Source organism: Arachis ipaensis, chromosome B05, assembly GCF_000816755.2.
Source record: "Arachis ipaensis cultivar K30076 chromosome B05, Araip1.1, whole genome shotgun sequence".
Lineage (NCBI taxonomy): Eukaryota > Viridiplantae > Streptophyta > Magnoliopsida > Fabales > Fabaceae > Arachis > Arachis ipaensis.
Window position 1 is genome coordinate 131,824,845 of NC_029789.2, and position 22,547 is coordinate 131,847,391.

The window sequence follows — 22,547 nt, forward strand, 5'->3', positions numbered from 1 at the left end:
CCCTAAGCGTAGTCACTGCATCGAGAGCCGTGGCAGGGTGTGCGGTATGCCGAGCCTTTCACCATTAAGATAACATGGTTGAAGGCTCGTCTGATACAGTTGCCTGCTGACGCTGCACCAGATGTACTCTGGCACTATGCACATTATTACATACTTAGATTGATCGGTGGGTTACCGATGACAGATAAATCTAGTGGCATCGTACATGCTAGATGGATCCCATTGATTGTTGATTTTGAGAGATGCATGCAGTACTCGTGGGGTTCTCCTATGCTCGCTGGACCTACCACTCTTTATGCATGGCTATCAATGGGTGACTTAGCTTGATGCATCCCACTTATGCTTTTTTGGAATTACCACAGATTTTTGGATTGATGCCCTCAAGGTAGGGACTTGGTGGATAATGAAGGTCAAATGTCGGTTTAAAATTTTTTAAAAAGAATTGCTTCGTCAATAGTATAGTTCCAAATCAACAAATGACCCTAATCAAAGTTTAAATTATTGTCACAATTCAAATAAAAAAAATCGAGAGTTTTAAGTCCCGAATCGTTCTCCCATGGAATTACAGTGAGGTGTGCGTATCATTGGATATGAGGGAAAAGGAGAGTGTGATAGCAATTGGAAAAAAATTAAATTGTAAAAAAATAAAGAAGCAATAAATGTTATTTAATTAATAAAATGAAAGGAGATTCAAATGCTAAAAAATATCTTGGCAAGGGTTGAGAGTCAAGGTTTTCTATCTTAGTCATTGACTACAAATATGACAATTATGAAGAGTTAATCTCACTTAGTCAACCCTAATATCAAGGGTAAGTCAAATAGGCATAATTGATCTTCATCCCGAAATCCTAACCAACTCACTAATTAGCTTAGTGGAAACAAAATCAACTAACAACCCTAAATCACCAATCAATATTGGACATGAATGACTCAAGGTCACCTAAGTCCTCAATCCCAAGCGAAAAGTGTAAAATCAACTCTATAATTAAAAGAGACATTTTATCAAACACTTGGAAAGAATAAAAGAAAAACATCATAAATTACATGAATCATAAAAGCTATAACTACCAAACTCAAGAAAGCAAAAACAACAATTCAATTAAGCATCAATAATATAAAAAATATCAAAATTGTATTAAAGGAAACAAAAAATTTAACAAGAATTCATAAACTAAAGAGTAGAAAAATAGAGAAATTAACAAGAAAAACTAGACAAATTAAGATGCTAAAACATGAGAATGTAAAGAAAACTAAACTAAAACAAGATTAAAAGCTAAAACTAGAGAGAAATTAAGCTAAGAAACCCTAAATTTTAGAGAGAAGTTAGAGCTTCTCTCTCTAGAATCACCTAAAACATAATAAAAACCTCCACTATCACTCCTTGGTTCATCCCTCTTCAATCCTTGGTTCAATAGCATCAGAAATGAGTTGGATTGGGCCCAAAACGGGCTAGAAATCGCGGGTCATGTGCACAGTTAAATGAGGCATGCGCTCAAACGCGTGCGTACACACACAATGGTGCGTACGCACACTTAAACTCAATGTCCACTATAGACATATGCATATCATTTTGAAGCCCCAGATGTTAGCTTTCTAATGCCATTGAAACCGCTTCATTTGAACTTCTATAGCTCAAGTTATGATCAATTTAGTACAAAGAGGTCAGGATTGACAACTTTACAAATTCTTCGTTTTTTCATGAATTCTTTCACTTTTCATGCTTTTCCTCTATTTCTTCAAGTCATTCTTACCTTCAAAATCTTAAATCACTCAAAGAAACATATCAAGGCATCGAGTGGGAGAAAAGTGAATTAAAAATTTGCAATTCTAAGCATAAAAAACATGTGTTTCACAATTAAGCAATACTAGGAAGAGATTCACAAAAAACATGTAATTTTCAAGGTTGCGAGAACCGGACCGGTCAATAAACCGGTGAGGTCACTGGTTTAATGATTCACTGGTTCGACCGGGGTTCAACCAGTTTAATTAAATATTAATTATAATTATTAAAAAATTTAAAATAATCATAAGTATATAAATTCAATAATTTCTAAGACCAGAAAACATCTTCAGAAAACCATGAATATAATGAAACAGCAAGCATATTCAGAAGCAGCAAAAAATATTCATCATGAAGCAACAAACCGAAGCAGCAAAACATATTCAAAATCAAAAACAGCAATGATGAAAAATTGAAAATAATGAAACAGCAAACATATTAGAAGCAGCAAAAAAATTCATCATGATTCATGAAGCAGCTAACAGAAGCAGCAAAACATATTCAAAATTGAAAAATTGAAAATAATGAAACAACAAACATATTAGAAGCAGCAAAAAAATTCATCATGATTCATGAAGTAGCTAACAGAAGCAGCAAAACATATTCAAAATCAAAAACAGCAATTATGAAAATAATGAAACAGCAATCAAAATAACCTCAGAAAATCAATAACATAAATCAAGAAGGCAGCATAGAAGGTGAAAATAGAACATAGAATTTAAAATTTTCAAATTGCCAAATCATTAGTCTTCTATTATCTTATTTAGGCCACGGATTTTAGTAATAAGATCTCAAATTGAACCCTCTGCTTTTCATTTTTTGTAAGTTTGTAATTCTATATTGAGTAAAATTTCATTTCGATCTCTAACTATTTTGCTAGCTCTTATTTCGTTCTTCATCAATTGAAAAAAGACATTGTGACCCCTAACGATTAACCCTTCGAGACACACCCCTTGACGCCATTGATCTTTTCTTGCTTCTTGATTTTCTCTCGATGAGCGTGTTTAATTGGACAAAATCAATTATTTTATTTCCATTAACCCATTCACAATTTCACATTTAAAATCAATGATTTAATTAATTTTAGATTCAAAAATCACAAATCACTAATAAGAAACATTCAAAATTAAAACACTGAAACAGGCTCAACAGAACATAAAAGGAAATCGCTAAACAGTGTCACTAACCTTCCACTGACAGCATGACGACGACGGCGAGACGACGAAGACACGACGGTGACATGACGGCGCAGTAGCTGGATGCCTCGAACAGCGAAGTCACCGGGGGAATAGACGACGTGCTGAGTTAGAAGAGAAGGTCTGGCTGTATGGGTTTGGGATAGGAGAAGGAGGAGGCCGCAGAGACGCCGACAACCGTGGACGGCGGCGACAGTTCCATTGACGAAGCTGGGTTTTTGGTTTGGGAACTTTGGGGAACCTTAGGCTGCGTTTGTTTGCAGAGACAGGACACTAGACAGGGACATAGAGACACAAAATCATATTTGACAGAGGAGACATGGACAGAGAAAATGTGTCCAGAGATACTTAATTAGTGTATTTTGTGTGCATCCTGACAGTAAGGATACAGAGACACTAACAAGGGACACAACTTATTTTTCATTTTTCTTTCATTATTCTTGTTGATTTTTCATAATTATATTTTTTATTATGATATTTTTCGTCACAAATTTTTTGAATAAAAAAAAATGAGAATAAATTGAATTTTCATAATTTGTTCTAGTTTATCACCTAATAGAATACAAGAACACAAAATTTTGTGTTTCTATCATTTATGTCTTGTTTCCAATGTCTTGTCTTGTCTTGTTTTCATAAACAAATACAGCCTTAGGGCTTGCTGGTGAGTGTGTATCGAAGGAGGGCAAAAACCAATCAGTTCTTGGTCCGGTCCAATCGGCCAATTCAGCGATTTTTGAGCGGTTTGGAAATTGGCAGTTTTAGGAAAAAAATCGGACCGTTTTTCACGTCGGTTTTCGGTTGAACTGATTCGACCGACCAGTCGGATCCGATTTCTAGAACATTGCTATTATCTTATTTTAGGCCACAAATTTTAGTAGTAAGATTTCAAATTGTACTCTCTGCTTTTCATTTTTCATAAGTTTGTAATTCTATATTAAGTAAAATCTCATCTCGACCTTCAACTATTTTGCTAACTCTCATTTCGCCCCTCGTCAATTGAAAAATGATATTGCGACCCCTAACGATTAATTCCGTCCAATATTATATTCTCTCTGTTAGTGTTTCTATCCAGAACTAACATATTTTGCCTACATATCACATTGGTTGATAGCGTGTCAAAGAAACCATTTCAATAAAACGCCCCTCCGTCTCAACAATATGCTGCAGTAAAATAGGCCAATATCAATTAAGGCAATGCATCCACTATCAAATATCAATTATATGTCAATTCCAGCACCAGCATGTGATGTCCACCAATGGATTCACATAAACTCCTCATCATTCCCTCACCTAAATGCACTTAAAATTGTCATTCAGCAACTATCATCATATTTATTAATCAATCTTTAATTACAAAAATAAATGCCACTAATGGATAAATTAACAATCTCAGCAATAAAGGGTACAAAGATATAAATGGAACGAAACTAAAAGTGCAAAGCTTGATCTTACACAAACAGCTGCACAACACCTGCCTCCAACTACCTTAACACCGCTCAACTGCATATGTGCATGCTAGGGAAATGAACAATAATATCCTCATTTTGTGTACTCTAACCCAGTAATATTCAGTATTTACCTACTAAACTTACATGCTTTCTAATACATAAAAACTAAGAATTTATTGTTCCTCAAACACAAAATGAATTTATAACTAAATGATGTGGATAGGTAGTTGATCAATTGATTTCATGGTGACTATAACTAAATGATGATGAAAATTATATAAATTCATTTTGTGTTTGAGAAACAATAGATTCTTAGTTTGGTACATATTTGTACGTATGCAAGTGTAGTAGGCAGATACTGAATTTGGAAATTTGAACTGCCTTGATATTCACAAGTTTGTTTCCCTGTGTCTGCATCAATTTATAATTTCTCTCTTGAAGTTGTGTTGCTTTTAGTTGTCCTTCTTCTGCTACTTTAATTCTAGCTTGATTCTCATTTTCAATTTCTGAGAACTTTTCTTCAAACTCTACTCTTGGTGAACTGGATGATGGATGGAGTACCACACATAGAGAGCATGCGAGTGAAGGAATCAATAGCTTCATCAAGTGATTGGGACTGCGAGTGAGAGTGTAGGGATGAAGTTGAAAGGAAGCAAAGACGGAAAGCAGAATGGGGAACAGAATTTGGGATTTGAAGAGCATACCTTAATTTGATTGGTGAGGATGAGAACAATGACAACATTCTTTTCTTGCAATCAATGGAGTATCACAAAAGGGAATGTGTTGAATTGAAGAGTGCTTCCACCTGAGAGAGTGAGAGTAGTATCAAGTTGTTGCTGCATTGTGTTTTGGCTTTGCTACCCTGTTTCTCGTCCGCGCCCCTATCTCTGACTCCATTCCTTCTCCCTCCACCTCTGCCTCTGCCACCAGCTCCAAAGGCATCAAGGTTCTATTCTTTTCGCTTTTTCTATGAAAACTATATGTGAGTTTTGATGAAGTTCTTAGGTAGTTGATTGATTGATTTCATGGTGACTATAACTAAATGAGGATGATAAGTATATAAATTCATTTTGTGTTTGAGGAATAAATAATAGATTCTTAGTTTGATACATATTAGCACGTATGTGAGTATAGTAGACAGATACTGAATTTATATTATTCATGTTTGTCTCTGCGTCATCAATATATCATTTTTCTCTTTAAAGTTGTGCTTCTTCTGCCTCTTAGCACTTTTCTTCAACTCTTCTACTTCAATCTGTGTTATCAGAAATTAAATGAATTGCTTCTCATAGTATTAATTATGAAATGAAAAACAATGAATATATGCTGCTATTTGTTAGTAACTGAGTAGTTCATCCCATTGGTATATGGACTTTTGACATAATGTTTTCTCCTGTTGAATTTCTTACTCCGACTTGTCACTTGATGGTTTGATATTGCATCCAAAACTGTGTTAGCACTTAGTAGCATTTGCTATCTTAACACTGCCAAGTCTATACGTTTGCTTAGATGAGGAATTTTTTTTACTCTTTTTGTAAATAATCATTAATTCTATTCCATGAGGAATCACGTTATAATTTTCATTTCCCACATTTCTTTCTATTTTTTGTAATTTAAATTTCGAGTGACAGATGGCATAACATTATTCTTGAAACAAAAACAAAAAGGTAAAAGTGCACTCCTTTTTTTGAATTGACTATTTAAAAATATCACATAATTTCCTGGGTGAAAATTTTATGTGCAAAATGTATTGGAATTTCTAGCTAAAGTAATTCTTTTTTTTTTTTTTCATGATTTCACTTTTGACAGTAAAATATACTATTTTAAGACAAAAATTTAGACCTACCTCCAGCTCCTCATTTTAGTAACTCTAGCTTGGTGTTGTCTACAACATGAACGTCTTTAATTACTATAGCACTTGCTCAATTGCTAGTTTTGTTGCTTCCCTATTATAATTGCAGTGTGGGCTTCATCTTGCTGACCCTAAACTGTTTTGTAGTTTTGCAATCTCTTATCCTTTAGTTTCTTCAAGGTCATATATTGAGAATGGTATAATATTCAATCACGGTTACTAATGAATTCTTATGATGTAAATGTCTTAGCTAGACTAATTATTATGAAAGTTCTTTGGTGTATTATGATGCGAAAAGGAAAAGATGGATTATTAGATTATCAAATTAGGAATTCACTGGTTTTATTTACAAAATTCAATTGTTGTTTTATGATTTGTTTGTATTTTTCTATTTTCAGTAGCATTAGTATAGTTGCCCATCAGTTTAGCCACCACTACATTCTCTTTACGCATAAAACCTTTTTTGTGTCATTATTTTAGCATCATTGGCCTGTTATCATTTTCAGTCCTTAGCTAGTAGATATCACAGCATTGTGATCAAAATGGATAGTTTTCCTCATGAAGAACTTGAGGTGACAGCTTGGATTGTGAATGGTCTTATAATGCCAGCTTGTCACAAGAAGTATAAACATCTACAGGTAACATTTCTATTATTTCTTTTGTGGAAATTTCTTTTGATCAAACAAGGAAAAGATTCATCATCCTTTTGCTTAAATTCAGGAAACATTCAAGAGTGCACATATTAAAATAACTCATAATTAAGAATGTGATGTTTGAAAAGGTGAATCTACAAATAAAAAATTTCCACTATAGCGTTGAAGGGATTATTTTAATTGTTCATGCTTTTATTAAAGGTGGATACTCCAATAAAAATTTTAAATTATCTTCATGTGAGAATGCTTCTTTTAGCCATTGGATAGTGATTGTAGGTTTTGATTTTAGTATGTTATAAAAGTGTTATCTTTTACTTAGAATGTGACTAAACAAATAATTCAAAATTTAATCAAATATCTTTATGAGATGTTTTTGGCATCTTTATAATAAGTGCCTTTATTAAATGACAATTCTATACCAAAGTTTGAGTTCGTCAAAATTGCAGAAATGCAGTTTCATCCAGAGCGCATTATATATTGAAAAAGAGGAAAGTGTTTCAAAATTTATCAAACTCATTGAGAAAAAGGACGTCAGTGGTTCATGAAGATGTTAGTACCGAATGCTTAATGCATTTTTAATATTCGTGTATGAGGGCCAACATTCATGAAAGGAAAAACATTTTTAGCAATATCAATAAAGAACAGTTTATCCTATTTTGACTTTTGACCATGGCTTAGAATTTACTAATTAAATAAAAAAAAAAAAACAGGTTGAAGTGAAATTGATCCTTGCAAATACTCCAAAATAATTCAGAATCCAAGGCCTATATTTGATCTTTTGAACATTCATGCGCAAAAATTTATCAGTATAATTTTTTGTTACATATTTATGAAGCAAAAAATACGTAGAGGTAACAAACACGAGATAAACAGAGCAATTGAAAAGCTATTTTAGTGCTCATTCAGCACACAGCAAACAGAGCGGTTGATTTAATGACTAAGGCTGCTGCTTTAAACAAGCAAGTGTACCTAGAGTGGTGCTACCCCCTAATAATTTAGACATTATTATTAGAAAGGAGTGCTGCTCTTTCTCTTAGGTCTTTTTTTCTTTGTGTTATGTTCAGTCACAAAAAAAAAAAAAAAAAAAACGAGCTNNNGCTGAAAGCACTGTTTCAACCAAGTGGGTGTTGGAATTCAGATTTTAACCCAAACATTGTTACAAACCACAATTCACAAGACATTTATTTGGACAAGGCCTTCACTTGTTAAAGCAATGCATCGACTATCAATTATATGTCAATTCCAGCTGCTGCAGCAGCATGTGATGTATAACACTCCCTCAATCTTTGATATCCACCAATGCATTCACATAACTCCTCATCATTCCCTCACCTAAATGCACTTAGAATTGTCATTCAGCAACTATCATCATATTTATTAATCAATCTTTAAGTACAAAAATAAATGCCATTGATGGAACAAAACTAAAAGTGCAAAGCTTGACCTTACACAAACAGCTGCACAACACCTGCCTCGAACTACCTTAACACCGCTCAACTGCATATGTGCATGTCAGGGAAATGAACTTGTGAATGTCAAGCCATTTCAAATTTTCAATCCAATATGATCAATGTAATTTTTTTTTTTTTGAAATAAAAGAGCTCAACACACAAAGTGGAGCGAGAAAAAAGAACGAAAAGGAAAACAGAACACGACACCACACAAACTTATCAAACTAGAATACACCCCCTTGTCATCTTCGGCAGAGCCATCAACAACATAAGGGGTCATCACGCCTCCACTCCTGGTAGCTAAGACTAGACATATGAATGATATCTTCTACCCCTTTTTTTTAATTCTGAAATACCCTCCTGTTCCTTTCGATCCAGAATATCTATATCTCGTATAGTCTAAGCCAGTAATATTCAGTGTCTACCTACTAGACTTAGATGCTTTCCAGTACATAAAGACTTAGATGCTTGGGTCCTATTACTGTAGTATGTTGCATTCTTGCTGCTTAGTTTAATGGCATCTGAATAAAATCCAATGGCTTTCTGCTATTCCTTACCCTTGTAAACTAGTTATTTTCTATTTCCACCTTCAAAAAAAATAAAAAAAAATAAAAAAGACAATGATAAATGCCATTTTTTCAAAATTTTTAATGTCATTTTTTTTTGTGAAAAAGAAAAACAACAAACAAATGGACCAACGTTTTTCATGATAACTCCAAGAACGTTTCAAATGAATCAATTGATCTATGGTAGAGCCAGCATAAAGATGAAAGTTATCCAGCCATCAACCTACAAGTTTAGCTCAGCTAACAAATGAAAATACTCTCTACTGAACAATTCCTATCATATAAAATTACCATAATTGTTTCATTAAAACCAGATTTGATCACATAAATGTTTCTTAACACAATATTTTAGCTTTAATGAGATTCGAACTTAAAAGCCCGAATATACCACCAAAGTTTCTCATTTTAATTGTAAAGTTTATAGGTTTATTATTTTTCTTAACTTGATTATATGGGAACATGCAATTCATGATAGAGTATTCCAACTTTTTTTAGCATTAACCTGTGCAAATGTTTCTTGCTACTCTTTGGGGTGCTTGGAGATTGTGCAAGCGGCTAGTGTTTGATCAAAATCCTTTGGCTTTGAAGTTTGAATCAGTAACTATTTTTTATCAAAACGATTGCTTTGGTATAATATGCTTCAGGTATAACTGAATGAACACAGAAAAATGAGAAGATGTTTGCAAAATAACATTTGAGATTTCATCTAAGGCTACATCAGACAATATGCTGCTGCATGGGAGTTTAATTTAAATATGGGAGAAATGAAAAGATCGAAAGACAATAAGAGTGCAGGGAAGCTTCACAACTAACAAGGATTCCCTTTGAATGATGAAAATCACAACCATTTCAGCTTAAAAATAAATTAACATCAATGCACATATATAATTACAAAAATAAAAAAGGAAATAATGATAGATCCGACAAGCCACATATAACAGTCATCTAGTCACCGAAAATGCCATAAAATAAGCAACGACAAAGAAAACACTTAGGTGTGGGTAAAGCAGAATAAAGAATCACAATCATGTGAAGATCTAAAAGCATTAATATGGAATCGAAAGATGATCGAGAACAAAACACAAGTTATAAAGAAAGAAATACAAACAACATTTTGTGATGTCTAACAAGAAGAATCTCACCATCTTTTATCCTTGCAACAGGCCTTTAGATATCATTTCACGAAGAAGTTTCTCCGCGTTATCATTTTCACCTCTTTCAAACAGAGCACGAATGATTATTTCATAAGTCATAGCATTTGGTAAGCAACCATTGTCTTCCATTTTTGACAAGAAAGCCAATGCTTCATGAAGTAGGCCCTCTTTGCAAAGCCCATTTATCATAATAGTGTATGTTCTCACATCTGGATGATAGCCTTTAATGGAAAGATCTTGAAAAATCTCTTTTGCATTTTCAAGTCTTCCACTTTTGCACAGGCCATCTATAAGTATGTTGTATGTATATATATCTGGATCAATGCCAATCTCTTTCATTTGATTGAATAACATAAGTGCCTTGTCATGTTGTTTGATATTGAACAAAGCATCCATCAAGGAACTGTAAGTGACTATATTAGCGGGTTGACTTCGATCATGCATCTTTTCAAGAAGCTCCAAGGCACAAAGGATTCTCTTTGATTTTCCCAGGCCATCAATTAGAATACTGTAAGTTACTGTGTTAGGAACCAAGTTTTTGCGATGCATCTCTTCGAAGAGATTCAAGGCGTCGTCGATCATTTTACTTTTGCAAAAGCCATTAATCATGATATTGTAACTCCGAACATTAGGAGACGCTTTAATCTCGGCCATTGCGTCGAATATACATTTTGCCTTGTTTAATTCGTTAACCAAGCAATACCCATCCATTAAACAATTATAAGTAACCACATCTGGTTTCACACCATCTTTTGTCATCATAGCCAACACACTCTTAGCATCTTTGATCCTTCCTTCCTTACATAGTCCATCAATCAAAGTACTGTAGGTACGAACATTTGGAGTAATGTTTTTCAGCATCATATGATTTAGTAAATCAATGGCTTCCTTTAGTTGACCCGCAAGGCACAATCCATAAATTAGAGTGTTGTACGTGATAACATTGGGAGAAATTCCCTTAGCAAGCATTTCAGAGAATAAATAAAAAGCATCATTTAAAAGGGTAACCTTGCAGAGGCTATCAATAATTGCATTGTACATGACAACATTAGGAACAATTCCATGCCGTGGGATCTTTCTCAACACCTGAACAGCAGCTGATGTGTGTCCTATCTTACAGAGCCCATTGATCAAGGTCCCATAAGTAACTTGATTAAACTGAAATCCTTGGGCTAGCATTGTGTTGTGAAGGTGCAGTGCTTTTTCAACCTTGCCACAGAGACAGAGACCTTTAATGAGTGTATTCAATGTTATGGTACCAGGCTGAAAACTCATCTTGAGAATCTTGGCGAATACAGAGAAAGCGAGAGTGATCCGACCCATGCCGCAGCAACAATTGATTAAGATATTCAAAGTGACTATGCTGGGCGCAATTCCTCTGGCTTGCAATTGTTGAAAAAGGGAAATGGCGGCGTGGAAATGGTTCGTCTTGGCAAGAGATCCCAAAATCTTGTTAAATTGAAGGATGGGAGGAGTACGACGCATAGAGAGCATGCGAGTGAAGGAATCAACAGCATCATCAACTTCACGAAGGGATGGAGGCTCAGAATGAAAGTGAAGGCTTGTCCATGAACAGGAACAGGAAGGAGGAAGAGTAGAGAGTGGAACAAAATTAGGGATTTTACGAACAGAATACCTAAACCTTGTTGCATACAACATTGCTGATTCCTTCCGAATTCTGAATAACAGCCACCTCCCAACTAAGAGAAATTTGCTACTGCTTTTACATGTCTAGACTAGAACTCTAACGAAAATTAACGAGAGTGCTTTTTGAATCATTGAATCCAACAATTTACTTTCTAGATTTTTATTTTGTTTATTTTGAGGATATTACTTTTAGTTTCTAAGAGTAAAACTTCACTCCGTACTTAACCATTTACCTAAATGGCGATTCGTCTTTTAACTCAATAAAATTGACATTGTGGCTTCTATTAATTTATTCCGTTAGATTTTTGGATTCCTTTGTTAAGTCTTAATGGATCTATCCTGTGTATAACGTTAACTGTTATTGTGTCCAGCAATTATTTGATAGCATAATCAGCAAAATATTATCGTTTTTTAGGGGTTTAATTGTTCTAGTATTAAATCCATAGAAGTTTAATTGTCCTCGAGAACCAAATACAACAAAGGATGCTCCAAATTTAGATGTCCTTGAACCAAATACAACACATGCCACTTTCCACTACCATCCATTTTCTAAGAATACAAGAAAAGATTAGATGATATTGGAGCATTTGGAGAGATACCTAATTATTTGGCACTTGAGGTAATATATGGCAGTTGCATCATACATGCGTATGCAGTCCGTAGAAAATGTATTTCCTTTGAATCCTATATAATGCATAAAAGTGCACTTTTTATTTGAAGGTTTCATCACCAAGTGCTGAGAGGATATTAAAAAGGCTAATTTTTTTTATATGGAAGAAGATTGTGCGTATCATTATGGATAATTGGTGTATTTTTTTATATGAATTAATATATTTTTTTAATTTTAAATAATAAATCGAACCCTAAAATTTTAAAAAATAGAGAAATCTAAAGGTTAAATTTCATAATATTACAAATTTGAGAGTTAGATTTGTATATTCAAAAAATTTAAAATAAAAAAATTTAAATTTGACCCAAATATTTGTATTTTAACAAAAAAAAAATTAAAAATTACAAATCTGATTCTCAAATCTGTGGTATCAACAAAACAAAAAATTAAAATATCATAAATCTGATTCTCAGATTTGTGGTATTTATATAAATAAAAAACACATAAATTTTTCACTTTAGTAAAAAAACACCACTATCAACCCATATTAAAAATACAAAGCGTATTAAAAATGCCACATGATTCGTTTCTAAGACATGCCTATCAGAATCTGCTATGATACGGCCGTTACAAATCTGATGTCATAATTTGGCATTATATACAATAACTCGGCATTATGCACTATAACTCGACACTTTACGTTATAACTCGGTGTTATACGTTACAATAAGACTCAACGGACTACATCCTGGAATAAAAACGTCCGACCAGACATTATTACTTATTAAAACCTATTAATTGCTCTTCAATTCAGATGATCAATAGAAACGTAACCGACCTATTTTATCTCACCTATAAAGGTATGATATTTTATCTTCAAAGGATATATTGAATTCTCAATACTGACTTAAGCTTTGGAGTGCCTTTGCAGGTACACTCCCCCTGTTTCTTGCTCAAAGCTCTACGCGATTGGACATCCTCTTGGAGTAAAGTTCGGATTACCATAAAACTCAAAGGTCGGCACCGAAGATAACAACTCGGCGTCGATTCTCCGAGACCGAGCTCTCCCTCCAGGTATCCATACAAGAACAATTGGCGCCCACCGTAGGCCTCGAAATAAACACTCTTCTTTCTATAGGCCCCATTTCCTTCCAATGGTTTCAAACTTACCTGCACCTTTGTAAACAAAGGTCATATAGTAAATCATTAAGGCCCGAAAAAGGCCGATCTATATCTGTTTTTCCGATCAAATATCTATCATCTCTATTTTTCAATTCATCTGGTATATTTATTTGCCGATCTATATCTGTTTTTCCGATCAATATTTCTTTATTTTTCAATCCATCTATGCTATATCTATTTGCCGATCTATATCTGTTTTCCGATCATTATCTGTCATCTCTGGTATATTTTCTGATCAATATCTGTCATCTCTATTTTTCAATTCATCTGGTATATTTATTTGCCGATCTATATCTGCTTTTCCGATCAATATCTGTCATCTCTATTTTTCAATTCAACTCTAGTATATCTATTTGCCGATCTATATCTATTTTTCCGATCAAATATCTGTCATCTCTATTTTTCAAATCATCTCTAGTATAATTATTTGCCGATCTATATCTATTTTTCCGATCAATATCTGTCATCTCTATTTTCCAATTCATCTGGTATATTTATTTGCCGATCTATATCTGCTTTTTCGATCAATATCTGTCATCTCTAATTTTCAATTCAACTCTAGTATATCTATTTGCCGATCTATATCTATTTTTCCGATCAAATATCTGTCATCTCTATTTTTCAAATCATCTCTAGTATAATTATTTGCCGATCTATATCTATTTTTTCGATCAATATCTGTCATCTCTATTTTTCAATTTATCTGGTATATTTATTTGCCGATCTATATCTGCTTTTCCGATCAATATCTGTCATTTCTATTTTTCAATTCATCTGGTATATTTATTTGTCGATCTATATCTGCTTTTTCGATCAATATCTGTCATCTTTATTTTTCAATTCATCTATGGTATATCTATTGCCGATCTATATCTGTTTTTTCGATCATTATCTGTCATCTTTGTATTTTTCAAATCATCTCTGGTATATCTATTTGCCGATCTATATCTGTTTTTTCGATCATTATCTGTCATCTCTGGTATATTTATTTGCCGATCTATATCTACTTTTCTGATCAATATCTGTCATCTCTATTTTTCAATTCATCTGGTATATTTATTTGCCGATCTATATCTGCTTTTCTGATCAATATCTGTCATCTATATTTTTCAATTCAACTCTAGTATATCTATTTGTCGATCTATATCTGTTTTTTCGATCAAATATCTGTCATCTCTATTTTTCAAATCATCTCTGGTATAATTCTTTGCCGATCTATATCTGTTTTTCCGATCAATATCTGTTATCTCTATTTTTCAATTCAACTCTAGTACATTTATATGCCGATCTATATCTGTTTTACCGATCTATATCTGTCATCTCAATTTTCCAATTTATATGTTATATCTATTTGCCGATCTATATCTATCATCTCTACTTTTCGATTTATATCAATTATCTCTATTTGCCGATCTTTATCAGTTATCTCTATTTGCCAAATTATATCTGATATTTCTATTTGCCGATCTATATCTGATTTTCCGATCTACATCTGTTATATCTTTTTGCCGATCTATTTCTGTAATCTCTATTTGCAGATTTATATCTGTTATCTCTATTTTTCTGATCTATATGTCATCTCTATTTTTCGATTTATATGTTATCCCTATTTACCGATCTATATATGTTATCTGATTTCCTGATCTATATCTGTCATCTCTACTTTCTGATTTACATCTGTTATCTCTATTTGTCGATCTTTCTCAGTTATCTCTATTTGCCAAATTATACATGTTATCTCTATTTGCCGATCTATATCTGTCATCTTTATTTGTCGACCTATATCTGTTATTTCTATTCGCCGACCTATATTTGTTTTTCTATTTTCAAATCTATATCTATTATCTCACTTTTCAGATTTATATCAATCATTATCCGAGCTATATCAATCATTATCATTCGTTGTCAAATCTATATCAACTATCATCAGATCTATATCAACCATCTTTAATTCCAAACTATGACTATCAACAGTCAACAAACTCAATCACATATCATACAAGTACAAACACTGATCCATTCGCGACAACTCTTCAATTCAAAGTCGCATCGTTTACACATGCGCAATCAAACTCAATCAAATCACCAAACAACGGTGAACTAACTCAATATTCTCGTCCAACCAATTCACTTTTATCAAAATCATCTCAGCAACTATTCAAATTAACTATTCAGTTCCATGAAAAAACCTAACCGTTGCATCTATTAAATCAACGGTTCAAAATTATATTGGAAAAATCAAAGGCACAATGAATAACAAGACTACTACACTTTCCAATACACGTTAACTTCAAATTACGTCTGAAATTTAAATTATTCATTATTTTAATAAAGTAAGTTGGTCTGGGGGCTCCATACCTATAACTCAAATCGCCGAGTTATAACTAAAAAAGCTCAACCTGCTTTATCAAAATATAGTCAGGCTAAGCTTGGGGCTATGATACGGCCGTTACAAATCCGATGTCATAATTCAGATTATATATAATAACTCGGCATTATGCACTATAACTCGGCACTTTACGTTATAACTCGGCGTTATACGTTACAAATCCGATGTCATAATTCGGTATTATATACAATAACTCGGCATTATGCACTATAACTCGGCACTTTACGTTATAACTCGGCGTTATACGTTACAATAAGACTCAACAGACTACATCCTGGAATAAAAACGTTCGACCAGACATTATCACTTATTAAAATCTATTAATTGCTTTTCAATTCAGATGATCAATAGAAACGTAACCGACCTATTTTATCTCACCTATAAAGGTATGATATTTTATCTTCAAAGGATACATTGAATTCTCAATACTGACTTAAGCTTCGGAGTGCCTTTGCAGGTACACTCCCCCTGTTTCTTGCTCAAAGCTCTACGCGATTGGACATCCTCTTGGAGTAAAGTTCGGATTACCATAAAACTCAAAGGTCGACACCGAAGATAACAACTCGGCGTCGATTCCCCGAGACCGAGCTCTTCCTCCAGGTATCCATACAAGAACATGCTATATAAAAAGAAAAAGTATAAAGAACTAACTAGTGGTGTAATCAACTAAGATAAAAACAATTTCAAAAAAAAATTAAAAAAGAATCAGAGATATATGTGTAAAAGTTGATAAATGTTAAGGCGAATTCTCCCATGTCTTTAATTTTGGTGTCGAAATTACCGAAGTTGCTTTTTATAGTAAGTTTTAAATATTAATAAATTGTTTACTTTTATATTTTTTAATTTAAATATTAATTTTTATCTCTTTTTAGTAAATTAGGCAAGTGTATATAGGCACCATAGCATACACCAAATGTTAATGATAACAAAGACCCTTTCAAAAAAGGCAAGTCTTTAAGAGCCCGTTTGGATAGGTTCATAAGGTAGCGTTGGGAGACTGAGACTTAGTATCATGTTTGTTGGTTCAGAGACTGGTACTAAAATTTCTATCTCTGTCTCTAAAATTTCAGTATTTCAGTATCTCCAAAAAGTCGGGACACAGGGGACTAAAACTTTTAAAGATGGAGACTAAAACTGTAATAACATTTTATACCTAAAATACACTCATTTCAATTAATTAATTCTATTTTTACCCTTTGTGCAAATTAAATTAGAGTTTTATTCTTGTTTTAGTTTCTGTCTCCCACTTTGCACCAAACAAAATACTGAGATTTATTTCAATCTCTGTCTCTTAGCCTCTGTCTCTCAGTCTCAGTCTTTTCGTCTCTGTCTCTCCACCAAACGCTACCTAAGTGACTTTTTTTAACTTTTAACTTATGAAAAGGTGTAGTATTAATGTCTGGTACAATTTTCAAAACAAAATTGTAACTTTCTAAAAAGTTATTTTGGTACTTAAGGAGAAGCTAAAAAAAATGACTTCTCTCATAATAAAAAGCTTTTTTATCACTTTTCTCTTAAAATAAGTACTTTTAGAACTAAAAAACTAAACACAAAATTACTTATTTATAAGCTACTTTCAATATAAACATTTATTATTTAAGCTATTTCTTCAAAAATAACTTAATTAAGTTGTTTACCCAAATTAGACCTAAATCTAAAACAGAAGAATTGGCGATTAAAATTGCCGTTTAACATGCATAGAATGGTAGTCTATATCCTGATTAATTCTTAAATGTTTTATTAGTTATTACTTATTACCTACATTTAAAAAAGTAGATATGACATTTGGAAATAATTCTTTGTTGAGTTGTACTTTTCAACAGTAATTAAGTGTGTTTAAATTACCATTTACAAACGTGAGTTTGCATAAAATTGATTTTATAAATTTGATTTTGATGAAAAGTTAGTTTGTGTTAAAGTGATTTATATTTAGCAATCTTTATATCAGATTATAGTAAAATAAATATTGTTTGGATTACACTACTCAAAATCACTTTTAGATAAAAAAATTATTAAAATAGATATTAACTTAAATAATTTTTGTATATTACCTTATCATTTTAATTTAAATATTTGAATAGATCTTATTAATTAATTTTATAATAAAATTAATATTTATATACTAAAATAAAAATAACATATAAAAATTGACAAAATATATTTTTAATTAAAACTAACAAAATATAAATTTTAGAGAGTACTAAGAATAATAAAATTATTTACGATTAATGTTTTGTTTAATTTACTTTACCTAATAGGATCAATAAATTATATTATAAAAAAATAATAAAAAAATAATACAAAAAATTACAATTATAAAATTAAAAATGTATAATATCAAACAAATAATTAACAAAAAATCAAAATAATAAATAATAGAAAAAGAGAGTTCATATAAATAGAAATAATAATAATTTCATAAATAATACAATAACATGCATAAAAAATAAAGTTGGTAAAATATAAATAAAGATTGAATGTTGATGGCTAAAAGCCCGTTGATAAAATGCAGAAATTCAAAATTGTTGCTTCTTGTAAACGTGATTTTGAATGCAAAATTATTTCTGTATTTATGAATAAAAAATTTGTTAAACCAAAAATTGAAACTTTCAAGAAATCTAAACTTATTTCTTCTCTTCTAACGTGTTTTCCAAACATACCCTAAATGATGATCTGATTTTTCTAAAATTTAAAATTAAATTAGACATTAATATAAATAGCTATTAATTTGGATGTAGGTCGTTCATAGATGAAATTATAAGAACTGGTATCTAGTGAAGATAAGATGATAAAACAATAGCAAGAACCTTTGGACAAGAGGTATACTCAGTATGGTTTATCCTTTGGTACAAGAAAGCATTATATGTTGTATTTGGTTTAGAACTCCAATTGATGTAATATTGGGACAACTAAAACCCTTAAAAAGCGGTAACGTTTTGCTCGCAGCACAGATTTTATATTCATGTTATTAATACAAATTTTTTTTATTTACAAGTTTTATAAGTCGAGTCAAATTCAACAGAAGCTACACTCACTCACAAAAGCGTGTTAATATGCGCATTACGTTTTCAAAATGTTCTCTCACCATTAAGAACGACTCTTCTTTTTCTTTCTTGATGAAAATTATAACTGTCATTTTTTTTTTGTTTCTCCTTCTCCTTCTCCTCCTCTTCTTCCTTCTTCTTCTCTTTTTTCTTTGTATTTTTTCCTCTTTTTTCTTTGCGTGTTTCATCTTTATCATCGTGTTTCTCCTCCTTCTTCTTTTGATTTTGTAACATTATGTTTTTTTTCTTCTTTGTTTGATTTTTTCCTCCAAAAAAAATTATGAGAATATGAAATAAGAAGATGAAGAAGAACAGCAGAAGATGAGGAGGAGGAAGTGTTAGAATTTTTTATTCTAATTGTGGTCCAATTTGTTAATATAGAAATTAGTTTGGGTGGTGTTGTAATTATTAATTAATTATATTGGCAGTTAGTCCATTTTTTTATGGAAAGAACACGACTGTTCATAAACTTTATAAAATTTGGGTCCCCAATTATGATTACACAATAACAAACAAACACACTTTGATTCCATCTGAGTTTGTGATTCAAGAATTGGAAGTTTCCAAATTAAATCAAAGAATTTATTGGCAATGGCTGGAGGTACGTAAATTACCGATTTTATAAAATATCTAACATGTGGTATCAGAGCCAAATTGTCTCTGCCTTGCCATTTCAGAATTTAATTACTGTGCATTATTTTGATAAATTATTTTCAAAGAAGAATGTATAGTATGAATTTCGAAATAAATAAGAAAAATCATTAAAATTAAAGTTGATGTACCATAAGAAGAGGGAATAATAAATAATATTCCTAGAAGGAATCTTCTAAATTTGTATCGTAGTTGTTCTTCATAATAGTATAATTTTTCATGATTCCCATAAATTTTCTTTTTCTTAAATATAAAAAAAAAAAAGAGAGAGAAGAAGAAAGAGAAGACGGAAAAAGAGAGAAGACAGAAAGAACTTGTTTCAATGGATGGATTTTGTTTGTTATATAATATTGAATGTTTGCTACGGCAAAATAGTTGTCCACTATATCATCTTCACTTTTGATATTATTCATGTTATAGAATTTATTTATTTAATGATTATATTTGCATGCTGTAACACCCTAACTTTTAGCATGTCATGTTCGTACCAAAAGTAAGGCGTTACATACCTGATCTCGTTTATTATAAATTTACTATTGAACCTTTACGTCGATATCGCGTTTCAGTTTTTGAGAAAATTCCAGAAAATTGTTTTTAGTATTTAAAATCACATATCAAAGATATTCAAATAATAATAATCACATAGTTATTAATAATAATAAATACTATACAAATAAATTCAATAAGAAACTCAAATACAATTCCTATCCTTTTGTATAAAATAAAATCTTAAATAACAAAGGCGAGGGAATTCTATGAAAACAACTCAACACATAAACTTAACTTAAATAAAACTAATAATCGCCTGTAGCTTCAAACTGAGTCTCTGAACCTGTGTCGCTGAAAGGGTGGAAGATTTTGGGGTGAGAACAAACCACTAGTTCTCAGTAGGGAATAGGAATGCCATAAAAGTAATTAAATAAAATGCAAATAACTAACTTTACTCAATAAAACTATTTTGTTAAACCTCTGGAAATACTTTTTATTTTTACTTTATTAGCTTATTACCTTCTTTAAATTTCCGAACTTAAACCAACCTTAATCACAACCTTAGTTCCCAATCACAGAGAAACAATAGCACAAGGAACAGATGAACAAACAAACAAATTGCAATAAGACAAACAAGTCAAGCAGCACAATCACAGAGAAAATATAACAAGCAAAACAAGACCAAATACAAATGCGTAATCAATATGATGCCTGTCTATCCTAAGTAGGCCATGAGCTCATGCGTCAGTTGTCTACCCGCAACCCCACGTTACTCGGAGTGAACCCCGAATATGGTCCCTTTACTGTATCAATTAGACACCTTGGCATCACGGTTACCCGTGTCAATTAGGCCTCATTATAAAAATATTTTAATGTGTATCACAGTAAGGAACAGTGCTATCAATTAGGCGAACATTCCCGCATTAGCAACCTCAGGCTATCCGTTAGGCGGACCCTTTCGCATTAGCAATTTGGCACAAGGCCCATTCACATTTCATTTTCATGAATCATAATCTATTTCAATTATAATTTTTCATTCATGATTTTTCATTATTCCTCCACATCACCAATTACATACTCATACCTCTGCATCACCTTATTATTATTCACACCTCCACATCACCACACATTCCTTCACTTACCATATTCCAAAACATTAGTTTCTAGGCAGCCAAACTTCTTTAACGTTTAATAAAAATTCCTTTTCTTAATAAATTGGACTCAAGTTATTACTTAAACAAAAAACTTTTTTCAATAGAATAAACTTAAAACATAACTCTTTTCCTGATAAATTAAAAGCCAAATAGAATGAGTTTTAAATCAAATTCTCCTTTGATTAACGCTTTAAGTAAAGCCTCGAAGTTTTATAAAAATTTCTGCAACATTTCCTCTAAAATTTGGACTTTGCCACCCTTCAAGGGTCCCAACCAAATTATTTTCGATCCTCAAAGATCATTCCTGATAAATCCGACAATTCAAATCCAACACCAAATTATTTTATAAATCTGAAAGCTAATCAGGTTCAATTTCAAAATCATTTCTCAAAATAAGACTGTAAATCATATTTTTAATATAAAGTTCGCTTCTTAATATAAATACATATTTAAATCAGGTTTTCAAAATAAAAGCACTTTTTCGTATACCTTTTACAAAAATTTGGACATCATCTCCCTTTAAAATTGGACTTTACCACCCATGCGGGCTCCCTCAGATTCCTAACTTCCCAAACCAAACTCAAATCCAACTCCATTCAACAATTATCAATACAACAATTTCTTCAGTAACTAACTTATCATCTTTCAATTTAACAAGTAACACTAAGTTAATCACCTTTCACAGCCAAAACTCATCCAATTCATCAATTAATCACGCAAGACATTTATAAATTATTTGCAATTATTTATTAGACTTCAATGACATTCATAGATTTAATTTAAACGATTAATTTTAAAATAAATCTCCTACCTCCGTACGAAATCAAAATCAACAAAAATTCTGGAGAAGCTTTCTGACTGAGCTGCTGAAGAAGGAAACGTCAGAAATCGCCTGTGCCTCCTAGAACTCCAATTGGCCGAACTCAGGGACGGTTCTACGTACGCTGGTGTGGGGGCAAGCGCCACCACTACAATTTGGAATTTTTTTGAGTAGTATATGATAATAATATTTATTCGCCCCATTAGATTATTAAATTTGACCCCACAATAATTTTTTACTCAATTTTTGGTACTTGATCGTCAATTTAAAAATTTTATATTAGAAATTCGTTAAAATAATCAATTCTCAAATTTAAACAAAATTAGTGTTCTTTTTTAAAAATCAACTCAAAAGAATATTATTTATCTTTTTTTAAATTAGCTTTAATTTTTGCATAGCAACTGTATTAATTGAAAGAACTTTTTTAACTATAAATACCAGTAAGAGTCGACTTCTAATTG

At 32.0% G+C, this 22,547-nt stretch overlaps 3 protein-coding genes and 2 long non-coding RNA genes across 16 annotated transcripts in view; 3 read left to right on the top strand and 2 right to left on the bottom strand.

The window, feature by feature from the left end:
• The window catches only part of LOC107641148 (protein MAIN-LIKE 1-like), a 1,366-nt gene extending 1,039 nt beyond the window's left edge, over positions 1-327 (top strand). The window contains exon 3 of the mRNA XM_016344655.1: positions 13-327. Within this exon, the coding sequence (XP_016200141.1) occupies positions 13-327 (315 nt within the window). The remainder of the gene's footprint in view (positions 1-12) is intronic.
• LOC107644195 (pentatricopeptide repeat-containing protein At1g63130, mitochondrial-like) overlaps positions 1-22,547 on the bottom strand; it is an 84,230-nt gene that overhangs the window by 8,538 nt on the left and 53,145 nt on the right. The gene's annotated exons all lie outside the window — the stretch shown is intronic.
• LOC110262548 lies at positions 4,189-8,340 on the top strand. The gene is made up of 2 exons (XR_002347234.1): positions 4,189-4,219; positions 8,176-8,340. It is a non-coding gene; the product is annotated as an uncharacterized LOC110262548 (long non-coding RNA).
• LOC107644201 (pentatricopeptide repeat-containing protein At1g62930, chloroplastic) lies at positions 4,245-11,974 on the bottom strand. Of its 11 annotated transcripts, none has more exons than XR_002347229.1 (4): positions 10,089-11,974; positions 9,449-9,596; positions 8,379-8,426; positions 4,245-4,266 (listed from the first exon to the last, which is right to left on the bottom strand). XR_002347229.1 is itself a non-coding variant. In XM_016348016.2 (2 exons), exon 1 carries the CDS (start codon positions 11,757-11,759, stop codon positions 10,095-10,097), a length of 1,665 nt encoding a protein of 554 aa, XP_016203502.1. In that variant the 5' UTR covers positions 11,760-11,974; the 3' UTR covers positions 8,027-8,261; positions 10,089-10,094. The 11 variants fall into 11 exon arrangements, 1 of the variants encoding a protein (XP_016203502.1); XR_002347224.1 differs by lacking the exon at positions 4,245-4,266 and adding an exon at positions 4,273-4,423 and having other exon boundaries at positions 8,374-8,426; XR_002347223.1 differs by lacking the exons at positions 4,245-4,266; positions 8,379-8,426 and adding exons at positions 4,454-5,040; positions 5,129-5,229.
• On the top strand, positions 5,255-7,534 carry LOC107644211. Its single transcript, XR_001621263.2, has 3 exons — positions 5,255-5,370; positions 6,783-6,914; positions 7,376-7,534. It is a non-coding gene; the product is annotated as an uncharacterized LOC107644211 (long non-coding RNA).

Bases quoted from the DNA above. Each gene is read 5' to 3' on its own strand.
- LOC107644201 (XM_016348016.2), bottom strand. From the start codon at position 11,759: ATGTTGTATGCAACAAGGTTTAGGTATTCTGTTCGTAAAATCCCTAAT.